The 19,737-nt window shown below is 30.6% G+C and overlaps 1 protein-coding gene across 1 annotated transcript in view; it reads right to left on the bottom strand.

Annotated features, from left to right (window-relative positions):
- The window catches only part of LOC141292114 (WD repeat-containing protein 7-like), an 80,846-nt gene that overhangs the window by 34,917 nt on the left and 26,192 nt on the right, over positions 1 to 19,737 (bottom strand). The window contains exon 3 of the mRNA XM_073824069.1: positions 10,880 to 11,104. Within this exon, the coding sequence (XP_073680170.1) occupies positions 10,880 to 11,104 (225 nt within the window). The remainder of the gene's footprint in view (positions 1 to 10,879; positions 11,105 to 19,737) is intronic.

The raw sequence follows: 19,737 nt of genomic DNA, 5'->3' as shown, positions 1-19,737 counted from the left end.
AAAACCTTAAAAATGTTTCTTTTTAACAGAAGTCAGTGAATTGAGGTCGCATGGTGTTGAACACAAACCCAACGCCTGTCTGTGCATGTGTCTGTCCGTCAGCGGAGCTCTAACGAGGGGCTCCTTCACTCGACTGCAGGCCTCTATTAGTCGACAACAGCCGCACATGCTGTATCCATGGCAACGGTCAATACATGTGGGAGGGTGGGGGGGGGGAGGTCAGCAAATGTGACCCCACACACACACACACACACACACACACACACACACACACACACACTGAAAGCTATTAAAGTCACTGCTGTTGCTATTAGACCAGGGCTCTACAGTGCGACCATTTCAGTAACATTTGCAACTGAAATAAATATTTAGGAGCACCAGTGCGACTTATCTGATCACTGATTGCTGAGGGGAGCTTCAAAGACTTCTATGTGTTTTTGCAATGCTGAGTAACGTATCACAGACATATCTGACGAATCCTTTCATAAACAAAGTGTAGAGAGTGATTGTCCAGTGTAGAGGACTTCGTTGATTATAACTGAGCTTTGTGAGATCATGATGAACTAAGATGAGTCACAGCTTTTAATGATTTAAAGGGAGTTCGTAAATGAGATATTGCTTTAATACAGCAGTCAAATAAACAAGAAGTTATTATTAAAGGGATAGTTCACCCAAAATAGAAAATTTTGATGTTTATCTGCTTACCACCAGGGCATCCAAGATGTAGGTGACTTTGTTTCCTCAGCAGAACACAAACGAAGATTTTTTACGAAAACCGGTGCAGTCTGCCAGCCAAATAATGGAGGTGGATATGTGTGTACACTGTGTATATTTATGATGTACACTGCCGCTCAAAAGTTTGGGAACAGTAAGATTTTTCATGCTTTTTAAAGGAGACTTTTCTGCTCATCAAAAATGTTGAAAATGTTAAAATTTATAATTACAGTCTTCTCATATATAACGCATGTGAAAATAAGGTACACACACACACACACACACACACACACACACACACACACACACACACACACACACACACAGTAAATGTGTGGCACATGAGCTGATGTGATCAATGTTTATGTTGTTTGTTATACAGTACAGACCAAAAGTTTGGACACACCTTCTCATTCAGGTGTGTCCAAACTTTTGGTCTGTACTGTAGATATGAATTCAACTGAAAAAAACTTGTGAAAAATATCATTCAGGTGGTCAAATAGCAAATAGCAAATAGTGGAGCTCTGCAGCCACCTACTGGTAAAAGTTATTTGCAGTTGTTTTTTTTTTTACTTTTAAAACTGGATTTTCCAAAAGATGGGCAAAAATCTTACACTAAACCATGTGAAATTATCCATGTTATCCCTGTGAATTAAAGTTAGAAATGTGGGTCTTTTATAAAGTGAATTTTGCATAAAAAGCAGTTTTTGTATAAAAACCCATTTAAAAGATATTTATTTATTAATTTATATATATTTAAAAAATATCACTAACCCACTGAAAACTGCACAAATGTAGAGTAAAAACTTTAATAGACAGAAAAATATACAGTACAGACCAAAAGTTTGGACACACCTTCTCATTCATTTGAATACTGTAGATCAACTGCTTAATAATCACACACACAATGATCCTCCGCTGCGCGTCTGGATTTATCTGCGTCTGCTGGCGGGCTTGTGGCCACGGCAACAGGTCGCTGGGTAATTACCGCGGCAACGGAGAACAATGAGGTGAGCTAATTGATGCAGACGGATTCCAGCCGAAGCTTTCAGCAGATACTGACTTCATCCCACTGTCTGTGTCTGTGTCTGTGTCTGTGTCTGTGTGTGTGTGTGTGTGTGTGTGTGTGTGTGTGTGTGTCTGTGTGTGTGTGTGTGTGTGTGTGTGTGTGTGCTATGTCTGTGTGTGTGTGTGTGTCTATGTCTGTGTGTGTGTCTATGTCTGTGTGTGTGTGTGTGTGTGTGTGTGTCTATGTCTGTGTGTGTGTCTATGTCTGTGTGTGTGTGTGTGTGTGTGTGTGTGTGTGTGTGTGTGTCTATGTCTGTGTGTGTGTGTGTGTGTGTGTGTGTGTGTGTGTGTGTGTCTATGTCTGTGTGTGTGTCTATGTCTGTGTGTCTATGTCTGTGTGTGTGTGTCTATGTCTGTGTGTCTATGTCTGTGTGTGTGTCTATGTCTGTGTGTCTATGTCTGTGTGTGTGTGTCTATGTCTGTGTGTCTATGTCTGTGTGTGTGTCTATGTCTGTGTGTCTATGTCTGTGTGTGTGTGTCTATGTCTGTGTGTCTATGTCTGTGTGTGTGTCTATGTCTGTGTGTGTGTGTGTGTGTGTGTGTCTATGTCTGTGTGTGTGTGTGTGTCTATGTCTGTGTGTGTGTCTATGTCTGTGTGTGTGTGTGTGTGTGTGTGTGTGTGTGTGTGTGTGTGTCTATGTCTGTGTGTGTGTGTGTGTCTATGTCTGTGTGTGTGTGTGTGTGTGTGTGTGTGTGTGTGTGTGTGTGTGTCTATGTCTGTGTGTGTGTGTGTGTCTATGTCTGTGTGTGTGTCTATGTCTGTGTGTGTGTGTGTGTGTGTGTGTGTGTGTGTGTCTATGTCTGTGTGTGTGTCTATGTCTGTGTGTGTGTGTGTGTGTGTGTGTGTGTGTGTGTGTGTGTGTGTCTATGTCTGTGTGTGTGTGTGTGTGTGTGTGTGTGTCTATGTCTGTGTGTGTGTGTGTGTGTGTGTGTGTGTGTGTGTGTGTGTGTGTCTATGTCTGTGTGTGTGTGTGTGTGTGTGTGTGTGTGTGTGTGTGTGTGTGTCTATGTGTGTGTGTGTGTGTGTGTGTGTGTGTGTGTGTGTGTGTGTGTGTGTGTGTGTGTGTGTGTGTCTGATTTTATAAAGTGCCTCCAACTTCTGATTCATTTTTAGGAGTCAAAATAAATAAATAAATACATAATAAAAAGTTAAAAATAAAATTCAGCACAAATATATATAACATAAAAAATTAACAAATGTAAAAATGTAAATACATGTAAACGTTTTCGAAATACATACTGTATGTGTGTTTATATATACAAAATAAAAATACACGGTACACACACAAATATTACGTACACAAAAACTTTTATTGTTGATGCGATTAATCACGATTAATCGTTGCCCAGCACCAAAATATCAACGTTTTGGTCCCAGAGCCACTTAGTTATCACTTTTGCCTTATGGCACGGTGCTCCATCGTGCTGGAAAGTGCATTGTTCTTCACCAAACTGTTGTTGGATTGTTGGAAGAAGTTGCTGTTGGAGGGTGTTTTGGTACCATTCTTTATTCATGGCTGTGTTTTGGGGCAAAATTGTGAGTGAGCCCACTCCCTTGGATGAGAAGCAACCCCAACACTTGAATGGTCTCAGGATGCTTTACTGTTGGCATGACACAGGACTGATGGTAGCGCTCACCTTTTCTTCTCCGGACAAGCCTTTTTCCAGATGCCCCAAACAATCGGAAAGAGGCTTCATCGGAGAATATGACTTTGCCCCAGTCCTCAGCAGTCCATTCGCCATACTTTTTACAGAAGATCAATCTGTCCCTGATGTTTGTTTTTTTTTGGAGAGAAGGGGCTTCTTTGCTGCCCTTCTTGACACCAGGCCATCTTCCAAAAGTCTTGGCCTCACTGTGCGTTCAGATGCGCTCACACCTGCCAGCTGCCATTCCTGAGCAAGCTCTGCACTGGTGGCACTCCGATCCCGCAGCTCAATCCTCTTTAGGAGACCATCCTGGCGCTTGCTGGACTTTCTTGGACGCCCTGAAACCTTCTTAACAATGCAGTGGAAAGGTTTTTTCGGGATTAAGTTAATTTTCATGGCAAAGAAGGACTATGCAATTCATCTGATCACTCTTCATAACATTCTGGAGTATATGCAAATTGCTATTATAAAAACTTAAGCAGCAACTTTTCCAATTTCCAATATTTATGTAATTCTCAAAACTTTTGGCCACGACTGTATATCTTACTAAGTACCAAGTTACTGTACTCCAGTATTCTGGCAGAAATACAGACACTATAGTAAGTGTCTAAAAGGCTGGTTTTTCCAGTGTGTGTTTGAGTTGGTCAGCATTGATCTGAACTCCGGGTGTCTTGGTGTGACCGGACACGTCCTGCCTGTGGTTTGAGACGTTATCAAACCTCCTGCGCTGTGAAGCGCGGCGCAGAGGTTTAAGAGTAATGCGGTTTGTTGACTAATCCGGTCTTTGATTCTCAACGCCGCGGCACAAATCCGTCGGCGTGGAAGTGAGAGACGTGTAACTTTTACCTTAAACACTTCACTCAAGAGCTGCTCTTAAAGTCTCTGAATAAACGCAGATCATTAACGCTCCTGACGAGCTTTAGTTCGGGATTACTTGATTAAAATAATGACGGCTAACTTATTCAACTGTAATTAAGAAATGTAGAGTTAGCCTCAGGAAACCGGTCAAGTACATGTTCAGGCTATATTTTACAAAAAATAAATAAATATTTTGGGTGAACAATGTGTGTAAAATTATTATTATTATTTTGCACTTATTATGTTGTATTATTATATTATCATATATGATCATATATAATATTATATTATATTAAATTATATTATATTATAATTTAGAGTTAAGCTCAGGAAACCTGTCAAGAACATGTTCAGGTTATATTTTAGAAAAATAAAATAAAATGAAATAAAATGAAATAAAATGAAATAAAATAAAATGAAATAAAATAAAATAAAATAAAATAAAATAAAATAAAATAAAATAAAATAAAATAAAATAAAATAAAAAAAAATAAAAAAATAAAATAAAATAAAATTAAAATCAAAGAAATTAATATTTGGGATGAACGATTTAAAAATATATATTATTATTCGTTGAAAAATTATTATATGTTATGTTATTATTATATTATATTATAATTTAAAGTTAAGCTCAGGAAACCTGTCAAGAACATGTTCAGGTTATATTCCACCAAAAAATAAATAACTAAATATCTAACGTGAAAAATTCGGGAAAAACTATTATTATTTATTTATTTATTTATTATTTGTGAATGTTATATTATATTATATTATATTATATTATATTATATTATATTATATTATATTATATTATTGTGAGTTAAGCTCAGGAAACCTGCGAAGTACATGTTCAGGTTATATTTCACAAAAAATAAATAAATTAATAAATAAATAAATACATTTGGAGGTGAACAATTTATGAAAAATTAAGTTTATTTAATTATTTTAATTATAATTATTATTTTATTTTTAAAAATAAAATTTTAGTATTGTGACATTATTTTCACAAAAGTATATAAATATTTTCCTCCTAATTATAATTTAAAATAAATAAATTAAACACAAATAAAAATGACTGTAATTAATGCAATATGATTATATATTAATATAAACAATATAAATTAACATTAATATACTAAGTTTCATTCATGCTTATTTAAACTGAATAAAATATATATATATATAATTTTTTTCATTAACGTTTTTGCACTGACATTTTAAAATAAAAAAATTTAAATAGCAAAATATGACTGCAGTGACTGTTGTACTGAATTTAATTAAATTTGAATGTAATAAAATCATTGTATATAAACAATATTTGCACTGTAATATAATAACGTTAAAATATTATTGTTTTCTTAATTTTAAATAAAAAATTAAATATAATCAAATGAAATAATAATAATTTTTTATATATAATTCTAAAATTTTATTTTATTTATTTGAATTATGTTTAAACCATTGTTAAGTAAATGATCACATTCAATACAAAGCAATCATTTATGTACGGATTGCTTTATGTACAATTTACACAAACATTTAACTCTACTATTTTTTTTAAATTAGCTCAACCTCTCAAACGTCTCTTTGCACTTCCTGTCTAAATGGGCGGCACTTGGTCAGAATGAGCTGTAATGTGAACTAACCAGACTCCAGCCATAAGTAGACATACAGAGACATCGAACCACACCTCACTTCCTGTCTGGACAGGAAGACGACAGCCAAGGGAGGAAATCACCTGCAAATTTATTGTCCCGTGTTTCTCGGCTCGGCCGGACGGGTCGAGTCCATTTTTCAGAGCGGACATCTTTGTTTAAGACTTGACTTGGTTTAAATGGATGAATTAATATTGACAAAACATCAGCCGGGCTAATGAGTGGTTAGTTAAAGCAATAAACATGCCACGTTAGAGGCTGGGCCACAGGAAGCTAATTAGGACGAGAGAGAGACACAGAGACAGAGAGAGAGAGAGAGGGAGAGAGAGAGAGAGAGAGCTTTAAACCATTAGCTCGAACACCCACAAGCATTTTACTGGAAACTGTCACACACACAATTCTCTCTCTCTCTCTCTCTCTGTGTCTGTCTATGTCTCTCTGTCAATCCGTCCATCTGTCTGTCTCTGCTGTGGTCAAATCGAAAGTGAAGTTAAAATCAATGGAGTTGAGCTGGAAGAGAGGCGGCAGATGGAGAGATAGAGAGAGAAACAAAGGGCGTCTAAACAGGGAATGCCTTCAGCACACTGGATTTACAGCAACACACAGACACTGCATTACTGTGACATCACTTCCTGCCACTGCAGTACTGAGCTTGCTTCAAGCTTATTATACAAGGTGTTTTATTTTTGCAATGATGCACATTGTTCATAGTAAATGTGATAAAGGTGTAGTTGTCCAAAGAGAAAATGTAGAATTTATAGAATTTACCTTGATTTACTAAATACATGAAAAAACAAAATTGAACATTAATAAAATGAACATCGAATAAAAATGACATGAGATGGGATATATAAAAATAAAAATGAATTCACCAAATCAAAATAATAATAAAAACAGAAATACAATTCATGAATTAATATTGAGGTGAACATTTTTTTATTTTCTATTTTTATTTTTTGCTAAATTATTATATTATATTATAATTTAGAGTTATGTTTAGGTTAATTTTTCAGATCTATTTATTTTTTTTCAGAAAAATAAAAATAAATATATAAATACATTTTGGGGTGAACAATTTGTGATTTGTTAAAAAATATATTAATTTTTAATTATAAAATTTTTTATCAATAACCAATAAGATCATTTTTATAATATGTGATATTTTATATACTGAGAAATTTTTTTAATATATTAAATAAAATATAAATATAAATGTTATATATATACACACACACACACACACACACACACACACACACACACACACATATATATACACATACATACATATAAAGTAAACTTTATTTGAATAAAATAAACTTTAACTGAAATAAAATATTTAAAAAATAAAATAAGTAAACTTATTTTACTTTAGCTAGTCACCAAGGAAACATTTCTTATTTTTTATTTAGTTTAACTCGATTTAATAAAATAAACTATAAGAGAAAAAAAAAATCTAACAAAAATGACAAAAACAAAATTGCCTTAAAGTAAAATAACACATAAAATATATATAAAAAAAATTCATAAAACATAAACATAAATACATATAAATAAGTTAATTAATTATTTATTTTTAGGGTGATTTTTTTTTTTTAAACTTTAATTTTTTCATTATATTATATAAAATTGTATTATATTATATTATTATATTATATTATATTATATTATATTATATTATATTATATTATATTATATTATCTGTCAAGAACATGTTTGGGTTATATTTCACATAAATAACGGGGTAATTTTTTATTACATTTGTTAATTATATTCATTTTTCATTATATAATATAAAATATTAATAAAAATTCTCATATTCATATTTACACCAGAGAAACAAAGAAATGCAATCAGGCATCAAAACATAAATAATGTAAAGAGAACTGAATATTTCACCCAAACAACAACCAAAAATATAAAAAATATGTAAAAAATATTATAAAAATAAAAAAACATAAAAAAAAATAAAAAATAAATAAATACTTTGCATACATAAAATTAAGGCCCAATAAGATTTCTTTTTCATTGTAACATTGTTTTCATGACAATTTTCCCCTGAATTCACATCACTGTAAATACTCTGTAAATACTGTAAATACTGTTTACTCATCAACTGCGTTTAAAAATGACCGATATTAATATCCTGTAGCGTCACTGGAAGCTGTGCAGAAACATCTGAAGTGTGTATGAAAACAGCTCAATAGGTTAAATTGTGCAACTGTCTAATTGCTCCCCAAAACCCTTGAGACACACACACACACACACACACACACACACACACACACACACACACACACACACACACACACACACACACACACACACACACACACACACACACACACACACACACACACACACACACACACACACACACACACACACACACACACACACACACACACACACACACACACAGCCCCTGGGTACAGACTAATTGAAAGAGTCTATCAGACACACACACAGAGGCCTGGCCTTTAAAATGAAAAGAGCTGGAGAACTTCAGTGTGTGAGATTTCTGATGTGTGTGTTTTTTCCAAGCTGACCTTGTCACTGCCCTCAGGCAAACAGCTTTGTTTCTTTATAAAGGTAAAGAAGTAAGACTCATGTGTCCACTTTGAGCTCACAGACACACATACACAAGGGTTCAGATTCTCCTAAAGGTCTCACAGACGCTTTGGCCATCACACTGACCTTGAAGACAGAAAACAGTCCAAACACATACACAGCCTTTACTGTAATACTCATTCTATCGCTAGGAGCAGTTGTCAAAAATATTCCGGCATTCCGGCGTAATAGTCAAGGAAGTTTGTTGCCGTAATAAGGCTGAAGCAGGAGCAGTAATACCACGCAGCACATGTGCAAATGCTAAACTAGCTGGGAACTCATTTCTGATAATACTCCGCCTGCTTCGGTCATATTACGGCAGCAAACTTCCTTGACTATTACGCCGGAATGGAAGTGTAGTTCCTAATCTTATCAGCCTAGAAACTCGCAGCTTTGCATTTCCACCGGTCTTAGTACACGATATAACTACAGAAGAGTCAAGTTTTATATAGGACAAATATGGAAACTCGTTGGTCATTTTTGAACGCGATGCTACTGGTCTAATAGGATTCAATGATCTATGCTAAGCTATGCTAAAAGTGATATCGCCAGAACAGGAGAACGGCTGAATGGATTTCAAAACTGTAAAAATCAACTTATTAACTCGGGGGGAGTTGGAGAATGAGCCTATTTCCAAAAAAAAAGTGGAGTGTTCCTTTAAAACTCAATTCCTCTAAGGACAAAATGAATGCCATTTTTACTTTAGTATGCACTTACTGACATCATATGAAGTACAGTGTAGAACGAGACTTTCAGCCAAGCATCTTAAGAAGATATAGTGTGTTTTAAGTGTATGTTTGTGTTGTTGAAGCTGAGCGTAACGCGTCTGACCTGCTCTCTGACCTCTACAATCATCACCTCAGCTCGGGTCACTAAAGCCTCTCATAGTTGAACACTACAGTAATGAAGTGTGTACTGCAGGCGACTGGATCTATTAATCACTCCGTTAAAACCGCTGCAGTCATCAGAACGACATGCCCGTCGTGTGTGAATTTCATTGGGCTGCTTGTGTTTTTGTGATTATTGCAAACGCTGATGATCGGCACGGTGCCGCTAGAAATCCTGGTTAGGCTGCAGAGTAATTAACTCCTGCCCTCGGCTCCGTCTACAGCAATTAAAGCCACATTATTACTCATCATAACGGGCTGAAGAGCTTTATGAAATCACGCTATCAGAGGCTCATACACTCGCAGATGCTTCGCCCATGACAAACAACATTATCATATCAATGTAATTTTATATGAATTTTTGAATTTTATATCATATATATATATATATAAAATAAAAAGGAAAATAATAAATAAATAAATAATACAAATAAAATATAAATTAATATTGAAATAATATAAATAATAATTTTAATTTTAATGAAACTACAATAGTATTGCAATATTAATAGACACACACACGCACAAAACAAAACAAAAAAGTAAAAAAGTAAAAAAAGAAATATCTCTATCTATCTTTTTAACTAATAAGATTGACAATATTAAAATGTGTGACATTTTATATACTGAGCACAGAATTGAATATATTAATTTATATAATAAAAAATATACATATATAAACTATACAGACCTACAGTACATAAAACCATATATTAAAAAAATAAACAAATAAAAATCACAAAAACACATTTAAGCTTCAAAATTAAAATAAAATAGAAAATAAAAAAATATTATTTATATATATGTATTTTAAGTTTAAAAGTGTAATTCATAATGAGTAAAATTAATAATAATAATAATAATAATAATAATAATAAAGTGACATTATATCATACAATTATTGACATATATTTGATGTTTGTTGCAAAAAACTGAATAAAATTGGATTTATAAATCATTTTAAATAATGATATTAATTGAAAATTGAAATAAAATACACCATTAGAAAAGAAACATTGTATTATAAAGCTAGGGAAATTTGTCATGTATAAATTTGTAATGATTTATAAGGCACTTCCTTAATACTGAATAATTCTTATAACTAAGTAAATCGTATAAAATAAAATAAAAAAAAACATTATAGCAAGAGCATAATAATATACAACTATTGCCATATATTGCAATAATTGGTGTTTGCTTGAAAAACTGTAACTGCAAATATATGTAAATATATATGTGTGTGTGTGTGTGTGTGTGTATATACATATATATATATATTTTGAAGACAAATTTGTACCCAAAAGTGAGCTAAACCTGACAAAATCTCCAAAAACCTCTCTTTAGGGACATCCTCATTTGTAAAACTGGTATTTTCGGTGTGTGGGTTAGGATTAGTTTATAAAGTGTATAAGTACTGTATATGCTATAGTTTGTACTCACAGGTGTGACGGGCCAGTGAATAGTTGGATCCGCCGGTGGTCAGACCGAAACCGTCGGGCGCCTGAGTGCTGGTCCGAGCGCGGGACGGTAGTTTGGGAGGTTCGATCTCTGCGCCGAACTCTGCTCCAATCACACCCAGCAGAACGATGGCCGTCGCCTGCTTCCTCCGCTCCTCATAAGAGTTACAGATCTTCTTAGCGTTCGGTGGAAGGTTAGACAGACAACCTACGGACAGACAGAGAGATTCAATAAAACACTAAATAAAACAACATTCACAGCTCATTTCTGCATATTTCTGAGAATGTTCAATGGGAAATTATGTAGAGAGAAAAAATAAAATAAATCTATAAGTAATATTTTTTTTTTAAATATAAGCAAATCTTTAAACATGATGAAGTAAAAAATAATATATAGAAATGTAATTAAATTAAATAAATACATAAATAATTCTTTAAAATGTAAGTAAACCTTCAAACACAATATAGTAAAATAAATGAATCAATATTAACAATTATAAATATAAAAAATCTTTAAAAATTGTAAAGTAAAAAAGTAAAATAAAATATCAAATATAAGCTATTCTTCTAAATACAAGTAAATCCTTAAAAAAAAAAAAAAAATGATTTTTCAGAAAATGCAAATCAAATAAATTAATAAAGCATTTTAATAAAGTATAAATATAAGCAAATCTTTAAAAATAGTACAATAATCAAATAAAATAGATAATATTAAATATAAGCTATTCTTCTAAATACAAGTAAATCCTTAAAATAAAATAAAAAAACAGATTTTTCAGAAAATGCAAATAAAGTAAATTAATAATGTATATTAATAAATCTTTAAAAATAGTACAATAATAAAATAAAATAGATAATATTAAATATAAGTAATTCTTCTAAATACAAGTAAATCCTTAAAATAAAATAAAATAAAAAACAGATTTTTCAGAAAATGCAAATAAAATAAATTAATAATGTATATTAATAAATTATAAATATAAGCCAATCTTTAAAAATAGTAAAATATTAAAATAAAATAAATAATATTAAATATAAGCTATTCTTCTAAATACAAGCAAATCCTTAAAATAAAATAAAAAACAGATTTTTCAGAAAATACAAATCAAATAAATTTAAATAAACGCATAAGTAATTCTTCTAAACAGAAGTAGATCTTTAAAAAAAATAATAAAGAAAAGAAAAATTAATTAATTACAAGTAATTACAATTAAAGTAATTAAAGTAAATCCCTAAAAAACATGAAATATAAAAAAACAGATGCAAATTAAAGAAATTGAAATAAAACCATATAAGTAATTCTTCTAAATATATGTAGGTCTTTAAAAATAGTAAAACAACATAAATGAGTAATTATAAATTTTATAAGTAAATCCCTAAAAAAAAGAAGTAAAAATATAGTAAAAAATAAATAAATAAAATCCCCTTTTTTAAGAAATAAAAGTGATATGTGACCCTGGACGACAAAACCAGTCATAAGGTTAAATTTGACAAAACTGAGATTTATACATCATATGAAAGCTCAATAAATAAGCTTTCTATTGATGTATGGTTTGTTAGATAGGACAATATTTGGCTGAGATACATCTATTTGAAATCAGAAATCTGAGGATGCAAAAAAATCAAAAATACTGAGAAAATCACCTTTAAAGTTGTCCAAATTAGGTTCTTAACAATGCATATTACAAATCAAAAATTACATTTTGATAGGTTTACAGTAGGAATTTTACAAAAAATCTTCATGGAACATGATCTTTACTTAATTTCTTAATGATTTTTGGCATAAAAGAAAAATCAATAAATTTGACCCATGCAATGTATTTTTGGCTATTGCTACAAATATACCCCAGCGACTTAAGACTGGTTTTGTGGTCCAGGGTCACATATATAACATGTTGCTTTGTTCTGATCAGAAGAATGAGGTGAATTAGTTGTAAATGTGTGACACCTGCACATAAAACATCCACAACTCGTGTCACGTCTGAATTAACGCTGTGGCGCTCGTGGAGCTTCGGCTTTGTGCTCCAGCGTCCAGTAAGTGCTCTGAATGGAGTGTGAGTGAGTGTGTGTGTGTGTGTGTGTGTGTGTGTGTGTGTGTGTGTGTGTGTGTGTGTGTGTGTGTGTGTGTGTGTGTGTGTGTGTGTGTGTGTGTGTGTATGTGTGTGTGTGTGTTAGGGTCATGGTTAGGGGCTTGTGCTGGAGGGGCACGTGCTGCCCACACACACACACACACACACACACACACACACACACACACACACACACACACACACACACACACACACACACACACACACACACACACACACACACACGTGCCTGAGGCCACAATGCAGAGATGTATGATGCTGCAGAGCACAGATATTACAGTACAATCTGCTAGGAAGAATAAAAGCTTCATTTCTTCTGCACTCATGTCAATTAACACATTAAAAATGGTTCTAATATCATCTGGTTGAATGTTTGTTTGAGTCTAGAACAGAAATACAGTAGAAAAATAAATAAATGTTCAAATTTTAGTGGATTTACACATTTTGAATCCTTAGTTTTAGTTTTTTTGTGTACATAATATGCATTTGTATTTATAAGAATTTATTTATTTAACGAGTAAAAATTGAGTTAAATTATTGTTTTATTTTACTTTATTATTATTAAGGATTTAGTTATTTATATGAATTAATTATATGGATTTCTTATTGAATTTTTTTAATTTGAATTTAAAATTTATTGAATTTTTCTGAATTAGTTTATTTTATTTTACTTTATTATTTAATTTTACTTTACATAATTTGTCATTGAATACTGTAACAAAATGAATGGCTGTTTTAAGTCAGTTCTTCCTCTCTGTAGGTTTTCACTAAAAATGAGTAAAATTATTGGTTATTTGTTTATTTTACTTTATTGTTATTCTTAAAGATTTAATTATTTATAAGAATTAATTATATGATTTTTTTCAGATTTTTTAGCTTTAATATTTTATTTTACTTTATTATTATTATGAATTTATGTATATTTATAATAATGTATTTATTTAATTAGCATTTGCTGAAAATGTATTTATTTTACTGTCTTGTCTTTTATACATTTAAAATAAGTGATTTTAAGGATATATTTTGAATTTCCTGAATATGGTAACAAAATGAATGGCTGTTTTAAGTCAGTTGTTTTTCCCTTTCTGTGGGTTTTCATTAAAAATTAGTAAAATTACTTTTCTGAAACTGCATCTAACACTGTAAAGTTTAAGAAAAGCCTCCCTCTATTTAACGCCCTGATGTTCACACGAATATAATCAGTAATTCCAGTAAAACCACAATGCAATAAATCATAAACTAATATTTGATAAATGAATCTGTGTTTTCCAGTCTGCAAGTCTTGCATTTAGCATTGAAGCCGCTTGTAACTGCAGTTATTAAAAGTATAATTTATAATAGTAACATGTACAATGCCATGCAGACTGTAAAAAAGTGTTTAATTTGAGATCAGAAACAAACGAGAAATAAATAATAGCACTCAGAAGGACACTCATAAGTTTCTCTTATTGCATTGCAGAGGCCCGAGCCGATTTTGTCTTCATTGCTGTCCGTTTATTTCTAAAAAATCGTATTATTTCATTTTTTCCGACATCACACTAAAAGGTCTAACCTGATTGGCTCCATTAATGTTTTGTGCTCTGACAGAACGAGCGGCCACATCTCCGCTGATTCAATTTGACCCCGGCCTCGTCCGACTGGCTCACGGCTGACCTCTGACCTCTCAGGACACAGCAGCACTCAGAAACAAACCAGCCGCTATCAAAACCTCCACATAATGTTCATGTAATCATGGACCAAGACATTCATCTAACAACTCACACTGACTACATCAACTCAGAATAATCAGAAATAATTATTTTTTATGTTTTGATTATAATAAATATAAAATAAGAAATAAAATAAATTAAAAAATAACCATTTTATCTGTTTTTTTTTGTTTTGATTACAATAAATATAAAAAAGGAAGACAAAACAAAAGATAAAGCACTTTAAAATACTTAAAAAAATATTTTATATAATAAACACTTATATAAAATTATTATTATTATTATTATTATTATTATATGATTATATTAATAACAACCAAAATATAAAATTAATTTTACTTTAATTTTTTTTATTAACAATTATATTTTATATTATAACAAATATTGACACTATTTTATAATTAAAAATATTACATTTTAAAATATAAACTAACTGTTTATTAAAATAAATAATTGCTTCATAGCAGAATCCATAAAAAATATATCATAACATTGTATTTTTTATAATACATTCTTATATTAAATTATTATATTATTGTGTATTTTATTATTACATGACTATATTAATAAAAACCCAGATACAATTTATTTTAAAATAAAATAAAAGTGTATTTATGTGTATCTAACATGTATCTAATAAAATGAGTCCTTCAAAGTTTGTTTTGATAAAAATCCTATAACTTTAATGACTTATAATTATATAGTTATATAAATAAATAATAAGCTAAAGCACTTTAAAATGCTTAAAAAAGTAAAAAAACAACCCAGATATAGTTTATTTTAAATTATAAAATATAAAATGTAATTGTAAAATATTTTAATATAATAAAATTATATTTTATATAATAAATACTTATATTAAATTATTATTATTACATATTTTATTATTATATGATTATATTATTAACAACCAGATATACAATTTATTTTAAATGTTAAATACAATTATTTTATTATTTAAAAATTATATTTTATATTCTAACAAATACTTACATTATTTTATAAATAAAAAATATTACATTTTAAAATATAAACTGACTGTTTATTCAAATAAACAATTGCTTCATATCATGTTTTGTTTTTTGTTTTCTCTTCCCTTTTTAATATTTTTTTATTATTGTAATCAAAACAAGATAAAACTAAAGATAAAGCACTTTAAAATACTTTAAATACTTTATTTTGCATTTATTTCATATTATAAAATTATATTTTATATAATAAATACTTGAATTAAATTATTATTATATTAGCATTATTATTATTATTATTGTTTGTTTTATTATTATATGATTATATTAATAACAACCAGATATAACAATTATTTTATTATTTTTAAATTATATTTTATATTCTAACAAATAATTATATTATTTTATAATTAAAGAAATATTGTATTAAAATATAAACTATCTGTTTAATAAAATAAATAATAACTTCATAGCAGAATCCATTAAAAAAAAATTATATTTTACATTTGTATTTAAGCATATTGTATCTTCATAAGCTATTACATCTAGAAAAAAAAAGAATATAAAAGACTCTTTAAATGCACTTTGCAAATAAAAACCGTAAATAAAATTTAAATACTTAATAAAAAATAATGTAAAACAAAAAACAACCCAAATATAGTTTATTTTAAATTATAGAAAATATATATATTTTTAATATAAATTGGCTGTTTATTAAAATAAATAATTGCTTCATAGCAAAATCCATTATATCTTTTGTTGAGTCTTTTTCTAGATTGAAGTTTATAAAATGTCTGTATTTGTTGTAGTCCGTCATGTAATGGCCTATAAAGATATATATATATATATATATATATATATATATATATATATATATATAGACTACAACAGATACAGACATTTTATAAACTTCAATCTAGAAAAAGACTCATAAAAGACTCTTTAAATGCACTTTAAAACAAGTTTATATTGGTTCTTCTAACAAAATAAGTCCTGATAAAAATCCTATGACTTTAATGACTTATGACTTTAAAAACTGGGTAAATCATATGCTTTACAGACAAGAAACTGCTACAATATTTCTAAAAATATATATGTATATACAAAGCATTACATACTTAGATTTTGTTTTATTAATATTTGCTTAATTACTAAATCTTATCCCATTTTGTCCATTTTATTTCCCTTTGTGCATTTTACTTTGCTCAAACCCTGTTATGTTTTAAACTTGAAATGCATTTTCAATATATTAAAGTTTTCTCTATATTTACTGGGTTGTTTTTGTTGTTTTATATCATATAACGCAGTCCAGGAGTGTTGCAGCAAAAGAAAGATTCGCCGCCATCAAAGCAAATGAAACGTGACAATAGAAATAAGTGCCAATAAACTGAGAGGTGCTTTCATAGTTTCACTGCCAACAGAAATCACTCACAAACACAGCATAAGTGCATTTCCATGCGTTAGTTATTAGAAATCAGAAACATAAACACACACACAGAGTCAGTTCAGGTTCTGTGTATGAAATCTGATGTGATGCGATCATCTTTGTTTAATCAGTATCTGCGCGCTTCTTACCTGCAATATTAAAGACCAAATCAAAGCTACGACAACAAAACAAACACTGAAATATTGATAAATCCTCAGAGGAGCAGAACACCACCTGTGTGTGTGTTTCTATATGAAGAACTGCTACTGCTGCTATTAATATTACAGATACCACTGTATGGAATACTTCTAACACACACACACAGCGCTTTCACAGCGACTTCAAAATTTTAGATTTGCTAATATTTTTTTCTAAAGAAAGATAGACATGTATAGTGATGAAAGCCAAAATATTAAATCTCATGGATGAATATTTACTGAGTAATCCACTATTTTGTAGAAGGAGGTCAAAATGGCAATTTTCACCTTAGATTCAGAATCAAGTTAAAAGGGGTTAAAAATGACTTCAGAAAGATGGCAGGATCATTATCTTATTTATACACAGAGATGGGTAGTTACATTAGTAAAATCTGTTGACTTTAGCAATCCTTGTTGCATTATGTGCCAATGGTGACCATTCAAAAAGGACGAAACAGCACTTTTCAAGTTTTTCTCCAAAGTTTGCATGCCTGTAACTCAGGAAGTATTAAAGATATTTAAATGCCCTTTTAGATGTTGGGTCTTAACAAACTTTCCTTTTGCCATCTTTATTTTTAAGGCCATATATGGTTCAGTTCCAGAGATATTGGAATTTAAATATGGCTCCAGGAGTAAATCGTTAAAATGTAGACATTTTCAGTGGTCAAAAAACAAATGTGGGTCAGTTTGAAACAATATGATACTTATTTTCTTTGAAAGAGAAATGTCTAAAGAACAAATAATGTTAAAACTAGAGATGTATCTTGTTTCTTTCTGTCAAGACAACTGCATTGAACATACCAGTCTGAGTGCCATTAATATTATTTTTCCAAATTTGCATGCCTGTAACTCAAGAGGTATTAAAGATACTGCAATATGATTCTAGATTCTAGTTGTTAATAAACTTTTCTTTTGGACTCTTAAATTTTAAGATCCTACATCATTCAGTCCTAGAGATATGAGGATCTCAATTATCCAGATCGTCCAGTTTGTTGAATGGTCGAAAAAAAAAAAATGTTGGTAACTTTACAGATGATGTATTTTATTTAAAGAACAATGTCTGAAGAAGAAATAATGTTGAACGAATTGTGCTGTTTCCCCATTTTTGAATGGTTACCATTGGCACATAAAGCTCTGTGTAAAGTCATTTTTAACCCCTTGTAAATTGACTCCGTATCTAAGGTGAAAATTTTCATTTTGACCTCCCTCTACAAAATAGTGGATTACTCAGTAAATATTCACCCATGTCATTTAATATTTCGGTTTTCATCACTATACATGTCTATCTTTCTTCAGAAAAAATATTACCAAAATCAAAAATTTGAGCCGGTCACCAAACAGTTTATTAACAACTAGAATCTAAAATCATATTGCAGTATCTTTAATACTTCTTGAGTTATAGGCATGCAAACTTTTGAAAAATAATTTTTATGGCACTCAGACTGATATGTTCAATGCAGTTGTCTTGACAGAAATAAACGAGATACATTTAACGAGATACTAGTTTAACATTATTTGTTCTTCTGACATTCCTCTTTAAAAGAAAAGTAGAATTGTGTTTTTTCAAACTGACCCACATTTGGTTTTTGACCACTGAATGTGTGTACATTTGAACGATTTACTCCTGGAGCCATATTGAAATTCCAGTATCTCTGGAAGCGAACCATATAGGGCCTTAAAAATAAAGATGCTAAAAGGAAAGTTTGTTAAGACCCAACATCTAAAAGGGCATTAAGATATCTTTAATACTTCCTGAGTTACAGGCATGCAAACTTTTAAGAAAAACTAAAAAAGTGCTGTTTCCCCATTTTTGAATGGTCACCATTGGCACAAAATGCAACACAGTTGGCTAAAGTCAACAGATTTTACTAACAGAACTATTAATCTGTGTAAAAATAACATTATGATGCTGCCATCTTTCTGAAGTCATATTTACCCCCCTGTAACTTGACTCTCAATCTAAGGTGAACATTTTTCTTTAAAAGAAAAGACATATTTTTTCAAACTGACCCACATTTGGTTTTTGACCATATTTAATTTTATGGAGCCATATTTAAATTCCAATATCTCTGGAACTGAACCATATAGGGCCTTAAAAATAAACATGCCAAAAGAAAAGTTTGTTAAGACCCAATATCTAAAAGGGCATTAAGATATCTTTAATACTTCTTGAGTTACAGGCATGCAAACTTTGGAGAAAAACTTAAAAGGTGCAGTTTCCCAATGTTTGAATGGTCACCATCTGCACATAATGCAGCAAAGATTGATTAAGTCAACAGATTTTACTAATAGAACTAATCTCTGTGCAAAAACAAGATAATGATGCTGCCATCTTTCCGTGATGGCAAAATTGGTGAAAAAAAAAAAGGGAGAAAATTGCCATTTTGACCTCCCTCTACAAAATAGTGGATTACTCAGTAAATATTCATCCATGACATTTAATATTTTGGC

This window comes from Garra rufa, chromosome 19 (genome assembly GCF_049309525.1).
Source record: "Garra rufa chromosome 19, GarRuf1.0, whole genome shotgun sequence".
Taxonomy (NCBI): Eukaryota; Metazoa; Chordata; class Actinopteri; order Cypriniformes; family Cyprinidae; genus Garra; species Garra rufa.
This window is presented reverse-complemented; position numbering and strand designations above follow the sequence as displayed.